Below are 22066 nucleotides of genomic sequence, written 5' to 3'. Positions count from 1 at the left end.
CGTAGATGTGCCGCCACAGTAGCTAGGCACTTTGTGACCACCCTGGGTGCTGTTGTGACGCCGAAGGGAAGGACTTTGAATTGGTAGTGCTGCCCTTGAACAGTGAACCTGAGGTATTTCTTGTGTGAGGGGTGAATGGGTATGTGGAAATACGCATCCTTGAGGTCCAGTGTGGCCAGAAAGTCTCTCTGCTTGAGCAGCGGGAGGACTTGCTGTAGAGTGAGCATGTGAAAATGCTCGGAAAGAATGTAGTGGTTCAGGGGTCTCAGGTCTAATATAGGTCTGAGTGACCCGTCCTTTTTCGGTATTAAAAAGTACAGGGAGTACACTCCCGTGCCTTGTTCGTGGACGGGTACGACCTCTATCGCGCCTTTTAGTAACATACTTTGCACCTCCTGCTGTAAGAGCGTTAAGTGCTCTGAGGACATAGGACGTTTTTTTGGAGGTATTGTGGGTGGAGTCGAGGTTAATTTTAGACAGTAACCGTATTTGACAATATCTGTGACCCACCTGTCCGTGGTGATGGTGTTCCACGTGGACAGGAACCTTTGTAGCCTTCCCCCGACAGGTGTTATATGGTCGGGAGGAAGGGAGAGGGCGTCACTGCTTGTTCTTGGGGGAGGACCTGGTGTTGCCGTAGCCGCGTCCTCTGCCCTTTGTGCTGGAGCCACGATAACCACCCGGGTGTTTTTATCGTAGGTGCTTTGTGTGTTGCCCTTGTTGTATGTTTGCTGTGACCCCTGTCCTCTACCTGCTCCTCTATTTCCGGGGCGACGAAAGGAGCCGCTCCGAAAGGACTGCGTTTGTAGGGCCCCCATGGACTTTGCAGTGTCTGTGTCCTTTTTTATTTTCTCTAGGGTGGTGTCAACCTCCGGGCCGAATAAGTAGTCGGGGTTGACAGGTTGGTTGAGGATGTTGTTTTGTACTTCCGGTTTGAATCCGGAGATTCGCAACCAGGCGTGTCGTCGCAACATGAAACTAGTGTTTATGGCTCTGGCAGCTGTATCTGCGGCATCCAGTGCACACTTAATGGATGTATTTTTGAGTAGTTGTCCCTCCCTGATGAGGATCTCTGCACCTTCTTTGTATTGGTCAGGGAGATGTTGGAGTAGTTGTTCTAGTGTATCGTAGTGCGCTCGATCGTAGCGAGCGAGGAGCGCCTGAGTGTTGGCAATGCGCCATATGTTAGCTGCCTGGGCAGCAACCCGTTTGCCGGAGGTCTCTAGCACCTTGGACTCTTTGTCCGGGGGAGGAGCATCACCTGTTGTTTGCGAGTGTGCCCTCTTGCGAGCATTCGCAACTACAATGGAGTCCAGAGGTAACTGGCCTCTAATGTACGTAGGGTCCCCAGGCGCCGATCTGTACTTCTTGTCGATCCTGGGGTTTATCACTCTTGCCCTAGTGGGTTCCTTGAAGATGTCCTTTGCTGGTTTGAGGACACCCTTCAACATGGGCAGAGTTTTTACTTGTCGTTCTGAGGATGCGAAAGTATCCATAAGGAAGTCGTCCTCGACGGTGTCAGAGTGAAGTTGCACCCCATGATTGGCTGCAGCACGTTCAATTAGAGCGTTGAACGCGGCAGTGTCCTCTGTGGGAGATATTTTTGCTCCATAGAGTTGCGGGTCTTGTGCATCCAGAGGTGCACCTGAGTCTACAGGGTCATCACAAGCTTGATCAGGGTCCTGGTGGCCTTCAAGGTCCATGTCTCCGGGGTAGGGGACTTGGTCACTCATGTAGTCCTCCAAAGCCTCCGTGTCAGAGTGTGTGGGAGAGAATGACTGAGGATCCCTGTAGGGGGAATGGAGAGGTTCATAAAGAACTGGTTCTGAAGCCACTGGCAGCTTTCTTTTAAGCGGGATCCGGAAGGAGTCCAAAGCTGGCTCCGAAGTTATTCTCCGTTTGTGGATTATCATCCTGCCGGTGTCGGCGTCGATGAGATGTGATGGAGACGTCTCCGCAGGAGAGCGTTCAGCAGGAGTAATCGTGGTGTGGGTGACCCGTGTCCTGATTTGGAATAGTTTTGGGGCCGTGGATGGTGGCAGGACAAAAGTAATGTTGGCTGGTGCCGAAGAGGCTGTTGGAGCTTTTATCGGCTCGGAGCCCGACGTGTCTTGAAGGACCGTTTTGTTTTTGGCGCGTTGCGTCGCAACGGGTCGCACCTGGAGCGCCATCGATTCCTTCGCGCCGACCGGTTCAGTAGAGGTGGGCGTGGATTTTTTCGGCGCCGGTGAGACATCGAGTCGAGGGGCGGTAATGGCCGTCGACTGGCCGTCGACGTCTTCGATGAGTGTGGCCTTGGTGGTGCCGTTGAAGCGGTGTGAGACGCAGCAGGCAGCTTGACCTTTGGGGTCGGAGCCGATTGCGTCGGTGCCGGGAGCCGAGTAGGTTTGGTGGCACCGAAGGTCTTTTTCCTTATGTCGACTCCGACATCGGCCGCATCGAGCTCGGCACCGAAGTCTCGTTTGGTGCGCTCGGTGCCGACGGGTTTTGCTGGCGTCGAAGGTGTGGTGGGCCTCGATCCGACCAGCGCTACTTTCGGTTTCGGTTGAACCAATACCGCTTTTGGTTTCGGTTTCGAAGAAGGGAAACCAGCCGGTTTGGGCAATAATGGCTGCCGCTGAATGTCCGTAGCCGGGCCCGAGGGCGGGGCCGAAGAACTGCGGGATAGGTCTTGGGTAAGGCCGGAAGGCGATCCCTCGACCGGAGCCATAGACTGTTGTACTGGGATTTCCTCAGTCTGTACGGGTAGGCCTTGCTCGTCATCGGAGCTACTCTCTTCGGCCTCTAAGGCCTCATTGTAGTCTCCTACCTCGGTGTCGTCTTCATCTCTGCGAAAGAGTGTTTCGTCGACGTCTTCCGATCCGGAGTCATGTTCGGAAGCGGGACTGGAGGGTAGGTTCTCCACTTCTTCGACATCCTCGGTCTCGGCGCTGAAGATGTCGGCCGGGGCCGGTGCCGCTTGCTGCGCCTCGAGTCTCGCCGCTCGTCGATTCCGGAGAGTCTTCTTGGACCGAAATCGGGCACAGGCCATGCATGTAGATTCGTCGTGATCCGGTGAAAGGCATTTGTTGCACACCGGATGGACGTCGATGTGGGGATATTTCGCATTGCATACAGGACACCGCTTGAATGGTGTCCTCGATTCCATCGTCGATGTTCTGGTCGATGGTCGGGTAAGATGCGAAAAGGTTGGTTCTGGAAGTTAGTAAACTAACAAAGATACTATCGATACCGATCGGGAACAGTACCGACGCGAACTAAAGGCCTTTTGGCCTTGAAAAAGTTTTTCCTAACTTGAGTCAAGATAAGCACATCCGAACCCAATGGCGGAAAAAAAACAATCTGAGGATGGAGAGGATGCCCATGCGCACTGTAGTCCAGGGGAGGAGTCACCTATCCCAGGATACTTCGAAGACTCTTCCAGGACAACAACGTGCAAACATCCGGACCCAACACTAGGCGGCGATCTATGCACAGATATGAATTCAGCAGCCCACATGCCTCGAACTAACACTATTATTTACAAATTACACACCAAAACTTTAATTGTCATTGGCTCAGGCAAGACAAAGTATTCCAGCTATTTCTTAAGTATTCGTAGAGTTGCTACTAAGCTATAAATTGCAATATGATTAATCAATACACTTATCTTTTGTGCCCCAAAAATGTAAACACGTTAGATCTATGTCATCTGTTGTGTGATGTATATGGTATGCCTTTTGATGGCTTGGGCAATTCTTTTGTTCTTAAGGCCAAGCCATACCCTTGGTTTGCCACTACCTCGGCTCTCTCTCACTATGAATTTATTGGTTTACACAGTACTTTAATTGAGCCAGTGGTTCCCGGTGCTCGGCACTTAATTTTCAACAATGGCACTTATGACCAGCTGCCACATGATGGCACTGTTGGCGTAATTTAAAAAAGTACAGAGCAGTTGATCATTATTTCAATATGCATTTAAAACAACTAATACCTGCCGCTAAACCATTCCTATTCCTTTGGGGGCCTTGAACATTCTGAATTGTTACACTGGTAGCAGTGTGATGGGCAGAGCTGGTAGGGGCAGTCGGTGGTGCAAGCTGCAGTGGCCTCCTGAGGAGAGCCCTGGCACATATATATATATATACACATTTACTAACTAAGCACTGGGTTTGCCCACTTCTGTTCCTACACTATACCGAGTGCTGTGAAGTGAGTGTAAAGTGAGACCCAGACCTTTACAAAACAACAAAGGGACTTATTCACAAGGACAATTGGGAAGTGTAAAGTAGAACTCTTTTACGCACTCTTACTATGAATTAGTCCTAAAACATCTAAAATGAGATTAAAATGAGAATATTCAGGAGATATTCATATACCATTCGTACAAACAGTGAGGACTGCGTCCTTTTACACTTCTACTAGTAGGAGTGGGACATTTTGTGGCCGAATCATCATCATCAAATTAACTTTATTTGATTGACAAAGCAAATCATAAAAGTAGAGATTTCATTAGAAACCCATTTCATGTAAGAATCATAAATTAGCCTGATACACACCCACTAAGAAACGTGATATAATAACATACATTGGGATTCTCCAAAGACTGCCAATATAATAATGCTGGCATAGCTTGTCTAGAATTCAAGGGTAAAATAAGGGGGCGAATATCCTTAGGACGTAAACTTGCCCACCTTGGACAGATAAGAGTAATAGTGGCCGAATCACAAACGCATGCAAGTGTACCTAAAAGAGTAGCCCGATTCCTTTACTCCTAGATGTGAGGCAGCCCCAAAATAAATTACAACAAGCGGACTTACTTTTCGTAGCATGTCGTTCTGTTCCACATTGTGTATCTTCTCCGGGCTGATCTCGCCTTTCAAAGAGTACTCGAAGAACTTCCCGCTAATATTGACGAGCAGGGTGGTGAATGCGCGGTTTTCTTCTGAACAGCTGAGAGATTTGTCGTGGCCACTGGTGGATGGAGTGCCGTACCTCAAGATGACCCCCACCAAGAGCCCTGGAAGCGAAAACATGGTGGCAAAGAGTTATTTAGGGACAGCAGTCATCTTCAGATGTCACTGCCATTAATTCTGAAAAACATTATATTGCTGCAATTTGCCTGAAAATTAAAAAGCTCTGTTTTTCATAAAAATTTACTAATAAAACTATTTTTTTTAAAAATTTGAAAAGCTCCTCTCCAAATGGCGAGGTCAGATAAAACATGTAAAAATGCACTAAAGACCTGTTGCACCATAAGCGATTATATTTGCATACCTTGCCTCAGGCCTGATAACAGTAAAGTCATAGAATGTGTATACTGCTACTTTCACAACAGTTTTAAACTTTACCAGTTATCGTGAGACATCTTCCTCTTACGTATATCTTCATAACTCTGCTGATGGCCTATGAAATTAATGTCTTAATGTGAAAATTACAATTCACTTTAATTAGCCAAATAGAACGTTCGAAGGTACAGGTTCGTGCATTCTGCATCATCACCAGTGTTTGAAAAAGCTTTATTGAAATAATATTATACAGGAAAATATCAGCAAGAGAAAACATAAAATAGTGAACAAGTAGCACAAGATATGAACATAGCTGATATCATTTTAAAAACCGAAAAAGCTTCTTTTATAAACTTTTAAGGGGAAAAAGAGGGAAGAGGGAGGGAGGGAAAAGAAAGAAAGTGGGAAAAAAGGGAAGAAGAAGAAGGGAAAATAATACTTAATGCTAAAACATGTCAACAATAATCATTAAGGAATGCAAAACAGGAGTGATCCACGATCAGTACATAAAATATAAAATATAATACAATATAGATAATAATAAACCAGAGGAGTAAGCAAAAGGCGGCAGAAAAGAAGAGAGTCAAAAAAAGAAAAGAAAAATAAATAAATAAATAAATAAATATTTCAAGGTGGTTTAAAGTTCTCCGAATTAGTTTGTGAAACCTTCTTCGTGGCCAAAAGATCTAAATATGAAGTGAGAGGTAACCAGAAAAGATCCACATTACGAGGTGGCTTACAGGAAGAGGCAAAAGAAACATCAAGTCTATGAGTGTGGCATAGTGCGTTCCACCAAGCTTGAATAGAGATGCTGGTGAGGGATTTCCAGTTCGAGGAAATGTGTTGGAAGGCAAGAGCGATCATGAGGTCGTAGAGACCATGAGAGTGTGGAGGAATATCAAGCAAGTCAGAAAGGCTGCCAAGAAAAAGGAGGGGGATAGAATATGGACAGGAAAGATCAAAAATATGGGTGATATATGACCAAACTTTATCCCAAAATTTTAAAACAGAAGGACATAAAAATAAGAGATGAAAAGTATCAGCCATAGGCGAAGCACAGGTCCAGCAGTTAGCATTAGGAATAGATGGAGAAAAACGAGATAGAGAGAGAGGAGAACGGTAAAGACGATGATAAAAATAAAATAGGGATTGAGTAAGAGAAGCAGAACGAGAAATTTTTAAAGATCTGGCCCAAATTTTATCCCAAAGAGCAACAGACCAGGAAGAACCCAAATCCAATTCCCAAGAGAGTTCTAATTTAGTTTTATTACGTGCAGGATTGGGGGAAGAAAAGAATTTATAGATAAGAGAAGCCTTGGGCAAAGTAAGAAGAATTGGAAGGAGAGGGGGAGGAGTAGAAGTGGATATGGAAGAGGGGAGAGAATAGAAACGGTCAAGAACAATCTTCATAAGGATAGAAAACTTTTGTAAAAAGGACCGGGGACAATGAAACAGAAGTTGAAATTTAGGGAAAGAGCAAGGTACTAAGCCATCAAAAAGCTGATTAACCCATATGATACCTTTTGAACGCCAAGACTTCCAACAGATAGGTCTGTTTTTGAGAAGAATGAGTGAATTATACCAAAGAGGCGAATTTAAAAAAGACTCACGCGTCATGTTGGAAAGGAGAAATAGGGGACGCAAAAGAGAAGAAGTATGTTTAAATAAGGGTGGAAGAGTATATGGTGAGTTGGCGGAAAAGCGTAGGATTTCGGGAAAAGAGAAGGGTAACAACAACGATTGTTCGATCAGGAGCCAAAGAGGAGTAAAAGGAGAGGAGCCTGATGCAAGCCATCTGGATGCCTGGCGGAGAGAGAAAGATTTATGATATAGACGGAAGTCTGGAAAATTGACTCCTCCATTAGACTTAGGCTTTCGAAGGTTAAGTAAAGAGATTCTAGATTTTTTGCCCTTCCAGAGAAATTTTGAGAGACATGAGTCAATTCGTTTAAAATAGAGAAGAGGAATGTGAACAGGTAACATAGAGAAAGTGTAAATCAAGACAGGAGCTATCATCATTTTTATGGAATCCAATCGACCCCACCAGGAGAGAAAAAGAGGGTTCCAAGTAGTAAACAGTTTTTCAATACGAGATTGAACGGCAGACATATTTAATTTAACGGAGGTGGCAATAGAAGAAGAGAACCAAATTCCTAAATATTTAATTTTTGATTTATTCCATGCAAAACCTGTAGAAGAGAAGAGATGAGGAAGACAAACCGACGTAAGGGGGAGGATCTCAGTCTTGTCAGCATTGATTTTATACCCCGAGACTAAAGAAAAAGAGGTGAATTCAGATAGTAAAGAAGGAATAGAAGAAGTTGGATCAGATATGAATAAGAGAATGTCATCAGCATAAGCAGATAGCTTTAACTGGTTATCACCATATGGGAAACCGGATATAGAGTCATTATTGCGAATAGAAGATAAAAAGGGCTCAAGAGCAAGAACAAAAAGAAGCGGAGATAAAGGACATCCCTGACGAACCCCTCGATGGAGCATAAAAGAAGAAGAGATCTGACCATTGACAAGAACAGAAGCTTTGGGAGCAGAATAAAGTAAGGAAATAAGAGAAATAAAATTGGGTCCAAAACCATGCCAACGTAAAGAAGCAAACAGAAAAGACCAGTCAACTCTATCGAAAGCCTTCTCTGCGTCAACAGAGATGGCTGCTAAGGGGATAGAAAGAGAGGAAGCTTTATTTAAAACGTTTAGAAAAAGACGGGAATTATCAGAAGTAAGCCTACCTTTGACAAAGCCACATTGCTCTTTGCCAATGAGGTGCGGCATAAAGGATTCCAGACGCAGAGCAAGTACTTTAGCCAGTAACTTATAATCCACGTTAACTAGCGAGATCGGGCGGTAATTTTTGCAAAATTGAGGATCCCGACCCTCTTTAGGAATAAGGCAAATAGTAGCGTCCTGAAATGTGCCATCTGACTTACCAGAAGCATAAAAGGATTGAAAAAGAACAAGAAGTTTAGGAAGCAAAAGGTCAGAAAAGTGCAAATAAAACTCAACCGAAAAACCATCTGGACCAGGAGTTTTCCCCTTAGTGAGAGTATTCAAGGCGGTGGAGAGTTCATGCAATGAAAGATCAGTTTCTAGAGCACCACTTTTTTAATATTTGATCATGGTCCCGGTGGAGCATGGACTTTACATACGTTATTTCACAAAAAACATTTCATTATCGGTTAGAAGTCCTCACCGGAGAGCTTCATAACACACTTCAAAAATATTCTTTAAAAAAACGATTTGTATTTTTAAATCCATATGGTACTGTTACTTTAGTTTCACCAAGTATTCGTTATATCTAAACACTGCAATCTGTCGTGCAAACACATCCATTTAAATGCAGGGTACAAACTGAGCACACTCTCCCTACCGACATGCCTTCTAGGCAGCCCTTTGTCAGGGATTTACAGGAGAAGGTCGGACTTTCTTGGATTTGTTTGCACGATGGACTACTTTGTTTGCACATGAAGAACACTTAGTGAAAATAAAGAAATGTCAGCATCTGGATGGAGAAATAATTAATACAGTGGAGGAATATCCTGAAAGTATTTACGTTTGAACAGGGTAACTTTGACACAGAACGTTGGCCACCAACCACGAGTTGCCACATCGTCACCCGTGACGTCAATACCTTCACCTCCATGACTGCCACAAACTCAGGTAGGCTTTTGATGAGGGTCAGAACTGCCGTCCCTGAGTTAGAGCCAAAAGATCTGCACAAGACCGTCTTGATGACGTGGCTTTGGCTTTTTCTGGCATTCTACCAATATTTGGGACAAACAGCTGTGAAGCAAAACGGATGCATGGGAGTTCCCTGAGCTCTTGATAATCAGTGGATGGTCAGGTGGGCTAGAGCACCTATTAGCCCTGGTTGAAAGGACATAATGGTAGTTCGTTATTCATTGATCTGCAATGAAAGAATCTTTCCTATTCTATGGGAATGCGGGCAACCGCTATGACACAGGCACCTCAAAACAGCATGAGACCACAGAGGCATGCCTCCCTGCTTTTATCATGCGATATATTTTAAATGCCGCTTTACAATGCTTCGGTGCTATGGCACACAAGAAATTCTATCATTCACTTTTAACTAAAAGAGAGGAATACATTCCTCAACAGATCATACTAAATGAGACCCATTAACAGGAAGTTAAATTATGGTCAACTACAATTCCACTAATTAACGTGATTCTAGGAGACAGGAAGGGGGCTGATTCAAGAGCTGCAAATTATTGGTTGAACAGCGTTATGTTTTGAGTAGATTCCAAAAGCTAAGCAAGGAGGCTTCCATGCATAAGTAAAGAGGTAAGATATTCCAAGCGTTAGCTGTCGCGACACAGAAAGCCTGCTCACTAAAAGCGACAGTTTTAGACTTGAGTGCATGGAGCAGGGCTAAGCAGACAGAACAGACCGTTCTTACTAGGTTGTGGCAACTAAACATAGAATCCAGAATATCGCGGATTTTGCCATAGGCTGTCCTATTGGTAATGACCATGGTCTTACAGCATTCTCTGCTTTACAGAGGGAGCCAGTGCAAGGTATGAGACATGGTCTTGTAGGGGGAAGGATTTGAGGTGGAAGGCCAGCAAGCGAGCCTAATAGTATACAAAACAGTGATGGATGGAATGCTTGAATTAATCTCAGCCACTGGTAATCAATCGAGCCACATCCCGATCTATTGTTATTTTGCACACTATGCAACCTCAGCTTGGATCCAGCTATATGCAAATCAGTCTTGACCCTGCTCCAATAGGAACAGTCCAGCATAAACTACCAAGCCAGGTCCTCCCTGACCCGGAAAACAAGCAACCCAGGGTCAGCTTCGCCCAAGTTATCGGCTCATCAGCAGAGTACAGCTTGGTTCGAGTAACACAGTGTGCACGGGACCCACGTCTGGGCATATCCGTCCCACTTAGGGCGACACAATAAGTATACAAAACAGTATTGGATGGAATGCAAGTAAGCAGGCGCACGTCCATATTCTGTACCAACTAGCGCTAATGCAATAGCTTTCAAGAACATCTAGGTAGAGACGGTGGGAAGCTGCCCTGCCCTAACCTCTGTCCAGTAACAGGGCACTCACTACTTTCCTGTTGGACCTGGTCCACTAGGCAGGATCACCCCCAGATTTTTACCTTCTGCTTGTGGCCTCACTTTTGTTGGCATTAGGACTCTGTGCACTTTACAACTGCTAACCAGTACCAAAGTGCGTGTGTTCTCTCCCTAAAACACAGCAAAATTGGCCTACAACTAATTGGCACATTTAATTTACTTGTAGCTCCTTAGTAAATGGTACTTATTGCACCAGCAGCCTGTAAATTAAATGCTACTAGTGGGCCTGAGGCAGTAATTGTGCCACCCACTAAAATAGCACTTTAAAACATGTCTCAGGCCTGCCACTGCTGCCTGTAGTGCAGTTTTAAACTGTCATTTCGACCTGGCAAAATAAATAAGGCCTACACCATCCTTTTAATTACTATACGAAGGCTAATAGGGGAGGGTGCGTGGTATTTAAAAAGTAGGACATGTGTGTTTAGGTTTTACATGTTCTGGCAGTGAAAAACTCCTAAAGTCATTTTTCACTGCTGTAAGGCTTATCTCTCCTATTGTCTAACACCGGGTTACCTTATTACATTCAATAAGTGCTAACTCCAGATTGGGAGCAGATAGAGAAATGAGGTTGACACTCAAATGCATTGTAATTTAAAATCCTGTTTAATGGTAAAGTCAGATTTTAGAATACAATTTGGAAAATGGCACTTTTAGAAAGTTGCTGTTTTCCTGACCAACATCTCTGAGGCCTTTCTAGAAGTTTCCAGCTGCCTGGGCATGTTAATGAATCCACCATCAATTATGTGAATTAGGCCCAGGCAGTGCACAATCGGACCTGGGTGTAGCCAGGAGACGATCTTCCTGACAAGATGGCTATGGCAGAGATCTACCCTGCCTCGTTCACACTTCAAAGGGCTTTGCCTCCAGCACGCAGAAAGGAACGTGACACCAGGTCAGCCCTGCTTTTTTTCACCCTAGACAGTTTGAAGCCCTGACTAGGGGAAGAACTTTCTAGAACTAGTGTTGGGGATAGGCTACGGAGTACTCCACACAAAGACTGGCACCAGGTATAAAAAGAGGACCTTCAGAACCACTGATCACAACACTCCTGGACCTGTGGAAGATTCAGAAGAAGGGGTATTACGCTGCTAGAAGGATGGCCCTGCTGCTTAAAGGACTGTCTTGCTGTCTGTAGATGGAAGACTGGACTTGTTTGCCTTGCTCCCAGGCTACCTAGAGCGATTCCAAGGGTCAATTGGCTGACCTCCTGTTTGAGCTACAGGAACACAACAAGCTTTCGGAGGCAGCCCTGCAACTGGACCTGCCTGGTTCTACCTGCCTTGCTCCCAGGCTACCTAGAGCGATTCCAAGGGTCAATTGGCTGACCTCCTGTTTGAGCTACAGGAACACAACAAGCTTTCGGAGGCAGCCCTGCAACTGGACCTGCCTGGTTCTACCTGCTGGCCTCTGCTGGAGTGAGTCATGATGCCCAAGAGGAGCCGCCCCTCGATCTTTGGCTGGAGTCAGAGTGTATGTACTCCTTCCAGCGCGACTGAAGGTTTCATCGGAGCCTATGCAATGCGATGCAACTCAACACAGGACCTCGCTGCTCTTGATCAGCAGCTTTTTTCAGAACCGACACAGCGTGAAACAACCCAGCATCGCAACACCTTGCAGCTCCTGATCGGCGATTTCATCGGAACCAATGCAACTTGACGCAATACGATGCAGGACCTCCTATCTTGATACTATAGACACAAAGGTACGACTCCCAGCGAGGATGGGATAGGATAGGATATAGTTTTGTAGAGCGTTCGAATGCCGAGGCATCTTGGCGCTAAGAAGTCGCACTCAGAGCTGTTCCCGGCCCACACTCCATTGTGGTCGGCCTTAATTTGTGACTTTTTCCTGGTCCAGTGAAACCAGGTAACTGCAGTTGGTGCTTTCTGCTTCGTGGTACTGCTTTCACTAACAACTTTAAAAATCAATATCTGCAGTTATACTAATCGGATTTTGGACGTTCAGGTATCATTTTATTTATTAAAATGTACCCTATTTTTCTAAATGTGTTTCAGACTTTTCTTGTGTTGTGTCTTCACTTAATTACTGTTTGTGTGCTGAATCAATACTTTACACATTGCCTTTACATTAAGCCTGACTGCTTTGTGCCAAGCTACCAGAGGGTTAAGCACAGGTTAATTTAGTTCACCCTGACCAGGATTGTGGTTGTTGAATGAGTGGAGCTTCGACCGTTCTCAACCAATAATCCAATTTCTTACAATTCTATAGCGCAGGCTCTTACACGTGAACATCCACAAAATGGGAGCACTGCACACATCATTTATATTGCGCATGTATAGTAGAAACCAGTAACTGCCCAACATTTTGCTTTGGTGAAATTCATTCATCAAGCCACATAAAGTGTATATCAAAGGAAAATGCATGAAATATTCATATTATTTATTGTGACTGTGGACCAAGCCTGTAACAGTAGTTTCACTTCAATCAATCTTGACTTAGAGTATAGGCAAATGACAATGGCGGCTCATTTTCAGAACTTAGCACTGTGCCATGTTTGACCCTTTAACACTAAAATTAGACTATACACTCTAAAGCAGTAATAAACGTAATCTTAAGAATGGTAGAGACAAGAATACGTTCTTTGGAAGGGGCTTAGTGTGGAGAATTGAGACCATTTCAAGCCATACCTCCCAAAATATTGTTGTAAAGTACATGGTCCTACGCAGATCCCAGATGAAACCCAATCATTAAACAAGCCTTTGTAAAGTCATTATATTGGGTGCTTGCATGAATTGTTAATTGGGCATGAGCATGTCATACAAACATCGGCTCTATGGCTCATCAAATGCTTGTTTGTCCAGGAGCACTGGGGTGTGAGCAGTAACAAAAACATCTTAAAATTGAATGCTACAGAAAATAATGCAACACTTTTTTCTGTAGCATCCAATTTTCAGATACTATAGCCAGCGCTCATTCACCAGAACGCTAGAAGACTGATTTCAGATATGAAATGGTCCCTCATACATTCCTCGTACCCAGTCAACCGATAAATGGTGAGAATACATTACTCTAGTGGACTGAGGACTGATCCAAGATGTGATTGACAATGTCTCAAGCCAGTGGCTGAAGTACTTTGGATAAAAGAACCCAATGGTGGAAGGAAGCTGATCCAAAGACTCTTAAACTGAGTTTAGAGGTGGAATATTTTCGCTGTGAATGGTGCAAGCAATGTATATGTCAAACGTATAAATAAGGGTTTGTTCTGTGCCCTGAGCCCAGGTGAGGTTTTATCATTTTCGCATCCTTTGGTCATTCCATATGGTATGAATCAAATCAATGCCGCAATCAGACTTTACACTGCACAGTACAAACAGGATAGAACGATGGCTGTTATATGACTTTAGAACATCAACTTTGTTAGAGCTATTTTTATACTGAAAGCAACCCACATGCCAGGTGCATTAGCATCCAGTATAGTAAACAACAAAAGGAAGTGATTTAAGAAGAATAACAATTACAGGAAGAATGAAACTGCAATTGGATTTTCTCCAGTTTTTTTGTGTTTTGTATTCCGGGTTTGTCACCAGGTTGGACCATGTGTTTCTGAAAAGTGCTCTTTTGAAGAAGGCTACGATATAAGATATGTTAGCATTTGCTGGGCTTAACTGAGCTAGAAATGCTTTTGGGTTGTTCATTGTGGGTGTCCATGTGTGGTGAGGTAGTGTTAAGAATGATGTGTTGAGTTGTGCTATATTGGTCATCTTCAATCAGGCACTGTGAGTACTGTTATGCTGTGATCAACATATACCAGGAAGTGCATGGTTGGGTTTCGGGTAAAACGCTTTTTAATAAGCATCAAGTGTCTGTTTTATTTTAGTTTTAGGTCTAATCATGTAAGGTCATGTAGGCAAAGAGCTGCTTGATGAAAATTGTTGTCACTAACTGAGATCTGAAAAATCTGTTTTCCAAATCCTTTTCCCTAATGATTTTTTATTTTTTGGGGGATATTAAGTGAGGAATATGAAATGACATGTGCAGTATGCCATTCATGTCATTTTTTTTAATTATTACAAATGAAAGTACTTTACATTTTTGCTTCCTTTTCTTTCAAACCCACTCTACCCCCTCTTGGGAACAGAGCAGACAGTTCGGTCTAAGCAGTATGTGTATGCATAGTGGCATAGCTGCCAGGGGGTTGTGAGAATGAAAATCTAAGTGATGGGGCGCCCGAGATGCTTCAGAGATCCTCACTGGCTCTACAGAAGTTAGCACCCCTGAAACTGCATTCCTATGTTTTACTACTCATTCTACCAGTCATGCGTGACTTTCACTCAGTTGTAATGTTTCTTCTCTTAAGTATCATTCTGTTTTTTCCCCACCCATCCCTGGAATGAGACAAGCATCGCTGTCTGACTCCTTAGTGAATATTATGAATTGACCCTTATCAACATTTAGGGAACAACAATAAGCATTTGTAACAGCTTGGCTTTCTACCTCCACTTTAGCAGAACTGTACAGTAAGCTCCTTGGGGCAAAATTTGGTGAGCAAGTATGTGTCGCAATATCAAACGTATCCTGCTTTGTGCCAATTAATGGTTCCACCGTGCCTGGAAACAGGGGGAGCTAAGTGGTTAACTGGCGTTCGGTAGCTAATGAACCACTGAGAATCGATTACGACCCAGACTTCCTCAAGCCGCCAATGACATGACCGAGCAAGCAGCTATCCCCTCCTTTAGTAACTTTAAAGATACTGTCCATGCACCTATAGGGTGGCCTTATAGAGCGAAAGAAGAGTTAGCGAGACCTCAGGGAGTTGTAGAACTCAGTAAGCACTTGAATTCACCACCTTTTTAGGTCTCGCCTGACCCAGCGCATGCGCTGGTCTGGCGAGACTTATTGAGAGGGCTCCAAAAAGTGCTACCAGGCCAGCCTAGAGCTACAGTGCATGTGCGTGGACGCGCGCGCCGCGCTTTACCGCGATTACTTTCACTTTCGCAGCCGCACGGCCGCTTAGATGTTTGATCACGATCACTTTCACGGCCGCTTTGCATAGCCAATAGGTCTCGCTTTTGGGACCTTATAAGTATTTAGTTATGCAACTGTTGCATGGCTAAACACTTATAAGGTCCCAAAGGCGAGACCTATTGGCTATGCCAATGCTTGTTAGGTTTGCTGCCACTCCCAGGAAAAATGCCTGTCTCCAAGGCTGTACTCAGTAACTTAAATGGTAAGTTTAAAATTCAGTTTCAGGTACAGGGCAGGTGTGCAGCAAAGGCATACCACACTTTTGGGTGCCCTGTGTGATTCACCCCCAAACACATAATCCAACGCCTACTTGCCCACTTTTGATTTCCAGGCTGCTTGGAGTATTTCTATTGCTGCATACCTCATCTGATTTGAGCTTGATGTGTTAATGTTTCAGACCAAGCTGCAGCACCAGTCTCTCATTCCAAGGGACCCCTCATGCATGTCAGCAGTGAGCACGTGCATGCACAGGCAACATATAAGGGCATTAAGGATCTAAATGTAAGCAAAAAACAGCCAAAGCATGACATACATGCCCGGCTTAGCTCTATGTCCCATCAAGGTGATAAGCTGAGCCCTGCATCCAGAGACCTGTACTCCCCTTGAAAATAAATTAATAGAAAAGAAGTGCAGGGGCCTAAAGATTAGGGGTGGGCGGAATTTGCGTAGTCGCGCTCCGCAAAGCTCCGCAGAGCTCCGCAAAGCTCCTCAAAATGGTAAAAAAAAACCCGCGAGCTCACAGAAATTCCACGAACACGCGGAATTGCTTGTTCGAGATGCTTTTTTCCTGTTCGCGAACGCTGTTTGCGTGCTCTGGGGGAAATATCTCACGAACACGCATTTTGAGAACGCGAATAAGCAAAAAATTCCACGAAGCCGGAGAACACAGAACTTTGGGCAATTCCGCTTTCTACGCATAGCGCGAAATTACCCAAATTGCGCAAACTCCGCGAGCGGAACGGAATTTACCGCCCAGGCCTACTAAAGATTTTCTTAGGAGCCTGGACTTGGCTCTGCAAAATGCCAGGTAGTAGAATACCAAGTCTACATCGTCTTGATTTCATTTCATGCTTCTTTCTTCCACCACCCTACCCATCCTTCCTCTTGTCTCACGCTTGCAGGTTCTTTTTCATTCATGCTTTAGCCCTTTATCACTGTTATCCGATCTTTCTCGTCCTCCTCCATACTCTTTTTTAAGCCTTTCTCCCTCTTGCTGTGGGTCAAAGTCTCATGATGAAAAACCCCATCTCTCCTCTCTTACATAGCGCGAGGAGGAATCATTTCACATCACCTCAGCCGCGTGTGTTGTTCAGACAAGGAAGTAGTTCCAGCAGTTCTTCTTGATGCGAAAAGAAAATTAGGAGGGACATAACCGTGCCAGAAATATTTAAAAAGCCAAACACTGAATATGGAGAGAGGTAAAACAGGTTTTTAAGTAAACAAGACATTAGGATGAAGGGAAATTTGCCGCTTCAAGTTCCATATATTTGAAATCAAGATTAACCCAGTATTATTATTTACCTAAAATCTATAACTTAAAATGCACAACACAAATGCAAGGGTTTTAGATATTGCCCACAGACAGCCAGCTGTAGCTATCTGCCAGAGTCTTCATGTTGCCAATACAATACTACATGCATACAACATATGCATACAGTACGGACAGAGTTGGCATTTGTTGAGCTCCCTTCAGCCATTGTCGGTTTCCATCTTTTAAGATTTCCATTCCCGGAAGCATTAAATGGCTTCGCCATTATATTCTCCACTGGTGTTTATGAAAACGTGGTGCTTCGTGTAGTCCCCTGTAATAACCTATCCCATGCTACCCAGCTCATTCTGCTCCCCCTTGTTGTCTCTGTGCCACTATTTTGATGAATATGGCCCTGCTGTCATTTTCTGGCGTTTATTAATGTTCATGATTTTGGGTTTGCCAATGATTGATGAGTTGCAGAACACGCACTGGCAAAGCCAATAGCGTCGTCTGACCATACTTGAAGGAAAAAGGAAATAAACTATTGAAGTGGCAATCATGGAATTATTATTCGTGCTTTACAAAAAAAGGATTACAGGTGGGCAGCGTCACATGCATGAAAAAGAACTGCAGCAATGTTATAATGCTTTTTCATAAAGCACAGAAACTACTTGCAAAATGGCCTCCAAGCGTACATGCAGGGTATCCATCTTGTGATGATTTTTCATAAGGCAAAAGGGAAACCATTACAAGATGGCACACACAGTCAACGACCATCTGAGAAAAAGAACCACTGGTAAAACCAATAGGTACGTGCCTGGCACCAAACGCAAGACAAACTGACTTGGCAAAAGCTCACTTCTTTTTTTTAAACCACTTGCCTTTATTTCCTACATTATTCACTGTCTATGTCTGTCGACTGACAATTCGGAATCTATATTTTGGGCTTCCATTCTACAGTTATGAGACACCAAAATTATCCTAAAAAAAATCCTCTTATTGAATCGCAGCAGGGTGCCTTCTTTGATGAGTGCCCAAAAGTTATGAGCAAGGGAAAAGGGCTTACATTTTTGTATGGAACCTACAAAATAGAAATATTCATTGTGGGGACGCACCAGCTACTATATAACAATTCCATCTAAGTCTCAGCAGTAGGAGACAGTCATCATATGCTTAGGTGGAAGAACATATGGGTATACCACTTGATCCTGCACTATCATGGAGCGCCACAAGTTGCAGAAAGTGCAAACGTTAATTTATTTGGAGTTGTCCAGTGTGGTCTGCCTCAGAGACACTGATTTAGGTATTCATGTCTACTCAAAAAAAGAACCTACTGTAACCTACTGTAAATGCGCAATGAACAGAGAACTGATTTAAACAACATGACACAAACAGATCTCACCAGCATTGGTTAAATTAGACTAATTGGCCATAGGAAAATGGGCCAAATGTAAGGCATGGTGGCTTTGTTTAATATTTTGTTTAATAATATTGCAGATGCCTAGTCCGCAAACTTTGCGACATTCCTGGCCCAAATACAGAGGTGCCTCAACTGGTTCCACCAGTTGAAAACCTTGAACTGTTGGGTGGTCTGGCATTCGGTCCCAGTGGCTAGTCCTATTTAGGACAAAATAGTCATCACTGGATTTTACTACCCTTGAATGCCATGTGAGGCATGGCAGTTCTGGACAGAAGAAAAGAAGAATCGCTCTTGTGAGTAGGGAGAAAATATCCTGTGCATCAGGGCCACGGGCTATTGTTTTACTGAAACAAACTCCCAGTTAGAGTTTGTTTCAATAAAATAACAAATAAATGCAGAGAAAACAAATGAAACATGGCTCCCGCTCAGCATGCATTGGTGCCTACAGCAAAGCAGGAGGTGCACTGGTAAAGGTGCAATAGGCACAGAGATCCCTACCAGGCAGCTGGGGATCTCTAAATATGGCAGTTGTCCCCCTCTACGGAAGTGGAGGTCAAAGTGCATGTTGTCCTGGCGGGCTGCCCACCAAAATATAAATGATCCCTTATGCGTGGAACATCCACCACCATTTATGTGCCTGTTATTTCGAACTATAAATTCTCACACACTTTCGCTTGGCCCTCCAGTCTGGTTAATATCCTTTGAGTATAACAAAGTCATACAAGTAGCTGCGCAATCTCATACCAAGTGTGGAACTATTTATCTCAGGATTTACATAGCTTAAGGAATCACCTCCTTGTTCAAAACACTCTGGGGCTGATTTAGATATTGGTGGATGGATTGTACTCTGTCTTGGCAACCTAGTAAATTAATCTGTTGTCCCAGTAACTAGACTGCCAAGTTTTGAAATATTTTGTCAGCCCAACGGATATTTCGCCCATTGACGGGAATCTCCTTGGGCAACCGCCGTCAAGGCAATTCCTGTCAATATATTGGAAGTTTGCTGTACGGCTCCATCAAATATGACGGAGTTGTATGTTTAAGTTTCAAAACTTTTTTGATTAAAAAAAAAAACAAAATCCCAAAGTGTTTTTTTGTTTTTGAAAATTAAAAAAACTAAACAATGCCCCCATGCCATGGCAAGGGGAGTATTTTTTTCTGCCCCTTACCACCCTGTTTTTCTGGCAGTGACGGGAAGTAAAAAGCAGCTATATGTCCACCCATCTAAATTAGGCGAGCAGACATATAGCCATTTCTCTGATGGCCCTTATTCCATTGGGCCGTCTGACCAGTTTGGCCATATTGGTTATGGAGTAGTTTCCGCCGTTGCCAAACTATGGTCCACATGCATCTAAATCCAGTGGGCATACCATTATACTAGTGGTAAGGACATTCTCTCACCGTTGCAATGGAGTATCCTTCCAGCCAATATATAAATTGGGCCCTAAAAATCTAGCTGTTCATTCTTTGGTGGCACAATTTTCACAATCTGCACTGTCCTCTACATCGTGGGTTATATTGTCAAGTGCCAAGATGCCGTTTTGATAAGAATAATACACTAACTGAAATTAAATGACATAACCTAATAATCTAACACATAGTAGATAAGGGGCAAGACACGTAAATGACTCCGCTAATGGGAAGAAGCAAGCCCTGGTAAAATGGGTGGCTACACCACGGACCAGAGAGGTCTTTGTTAGTATTGCTGTGTTATACCTGAGAAAATAATAAAAATATTCTTGAAAAATAAAATTGAAATAATGGAATACTATAGTTGCAATATATATTGGTACTGTGGCAGAGTGCCCTGTAAAGTGCGAAACATGCTTGTTTTATACTGCTCTTGTGGCATTGTTTGCCATAAATGTCTATTTAATAGCAAAGTGAATACGTTGCTTGGCAAGGAGGTGGAACTTAGAAAGGGAGTAATTCAATCAAATGCTAATACACTATCGTGTCACAGAATACTAATGACTTGATTAGTAACTGTTCTAACTCTTTGATTTAATGGTGGGCTGGAAGTGCAGTAAACATAAACACTACTATTTCTTGCATTTTGTGTAATTTTGTTCATGCTTGCCTGAACATATTACAGCTGTCCTAATACGATGCTTTAACTTGTGTTATTTGGCGAGGACAAATCCAGGTAAAGAATTCTTAGATGATCAATAATTTATTTACAAATTCAAAATTAAATGTCTTTAGGTATTTGTTGGGAGGAATGGTCAGCTGTTCCAAAACTCAACTCCTTGTCTTGAAGAAAGGAATAGTGCGATCAAACCTGAAATTGTGTATCCAGCAATATCCTGTCTCCACTGATCTGGAAACCATTGATGCTCCTCCTCCTCAGCTCTATTACATCACAGCTATTCCTTCAATGATCCTCATTATGAGTGACCCGTAAGCGGCGCGCTAACTCTACCCTATTGCACGTGGTGGTAACTCCTGGAGGGTTGGGGAGGGGGAGAGGAGGGTGTTAGGCAGGAGAGAGGTTGGTGGCAGAGTTACTAGAGATAGCAGGTGTAACCCTGTGGCTCCTGTGAGAAATGAGGATGTACAGGGGGAATCAGCAATTCCTCGTCCAAATCCCCTAGTAACTTATCAAAATGTCTTCAATTTTTTACGCAGTTGCTCCCGGAGATTTTGCAGCTAAAATCTATGCATGGAACAAAACAAATCCATGATGTTTACATGGATCTCATAATTCTGATAGGGCCAGCAACTGCAACTACCAGCACCACTGGGATGAAGCGGTTACTATTATTGAGGGGCAATGGGTAAAAAAGTACATCTGCGTGATAGGGCACATCTACGCACAGCCCTGTCTTCGCTGATCAGATAAATCAAAAATCATCCTAGGATGAAAGAGACTGGTGATGACCTGGCTTTCCTTGAATTGCCCGGAGAGGAATCTCCAGGCTCTTCCTACTTCACTGTGCACTAAAAAAGATGGATTTAGCTCAATGTGTAATGAAGACATCAAGCTTTCTTTTATGAACTGCAATGAGAGGAAGGGCACTGTGCTTTGCAAAAAACTAGAATGATAGATGGTTTCACCGTGCAGACATTTTGAGGTTAGCAGAAGGTTGGGGGTGTTACGCATGCAACAGGGTACATAGCTCATGTTTGGGTTTTGTTCGCAGCATGCAGACTCAAAACTCTCCGAGTATGTGGGGGCGACATAAAACAAGCAACATGTAAAGGAAACCGATTTCCACAAAGCAGACATTATTCGCATGGAGCTTGCGCCCACGTAGCATGATCAAAAATAATCCATGTGGGAAGTTTCACAGCGCCAGGCGAAACTGTGTTGAGATAATACTACAGTAATAGAGCAAACCTGATAAAGCAAGCTTTAAAACACAAGAGAATTACGATAATCTCCTCATCATTCCTCACTTCAGTCTTTATCTTTGAAGAGTTTGTCACCTCATGAAGACTATTTTACTAGTTCTAGTGCTCTTTCTATCACGGATAATAAAGGAATGCTTAGCGTATATGGGGCTTCTCCCTACTGTCGTTCGACCTGTTTTTCTTTAGTCTTAATGCAGACTGGGCTGTCAGTCCAGAGGACACAAACCACTAGACTCAATTACATTTTTTAAATCATTGCGGGAGAATGAAGACATTTATTGAGGTCCTCCTAGGTTTGGGTGCTGGTCAGTCACAACTCCTTCACTTTCAAGCATTACCATCATGGATCTGAAAAGAGTTCCAAAGTGGAAGCATGCAAAGTCTTCTTTATTGGAGAATGAGGAAGCCAAGAACCCAAGGGAGTCCCCCATAGGAAGATCT

At 43.7% G+C, this 22066-nt stretch overlaps 1 protein-coding gene across 2 annotated transcripts in view; it reads right to left on the bottom strand.

Moving 5' to 3' along the window:
* Positions 1 to 22066, bottom strand: part of SLC9A7 (solute carrier family 9 member A7) — a 424975-nt gene that overhangs the window by 251034 nt on the left and 151875 nt on the right. For both annotated transcript variants that reach the window (XM_085622857.1, XM_085622858.1), the window contains exon 2: positions 4800 to 4999. In XM_085622857.1, coding sequence (XP_085478983.1) covers positions 4800 to 4999 — 200 coding nt within the window. The remainder of the gene's footprint in view (positions 1 to 4799; positions 5000 to 22066) is intronic.

The sequence above is a fragment of the Triturus cristatus genome, chromosome 8 (genome assembly GCF_964204655.1).
Source record: "Triturus cristatus chromosome 8, aTriCri1.1, whole genome shotgun sequence".
Taxonomy (NCBI): Eukaryota; Metazoa; Chordata; class Amphibia; order Caudata; family Salamandridae; genus Triturus; species Triturus cristatus.
This window is presented reverse-complemented; position numbering and strand designations above follow the sequence as displayed.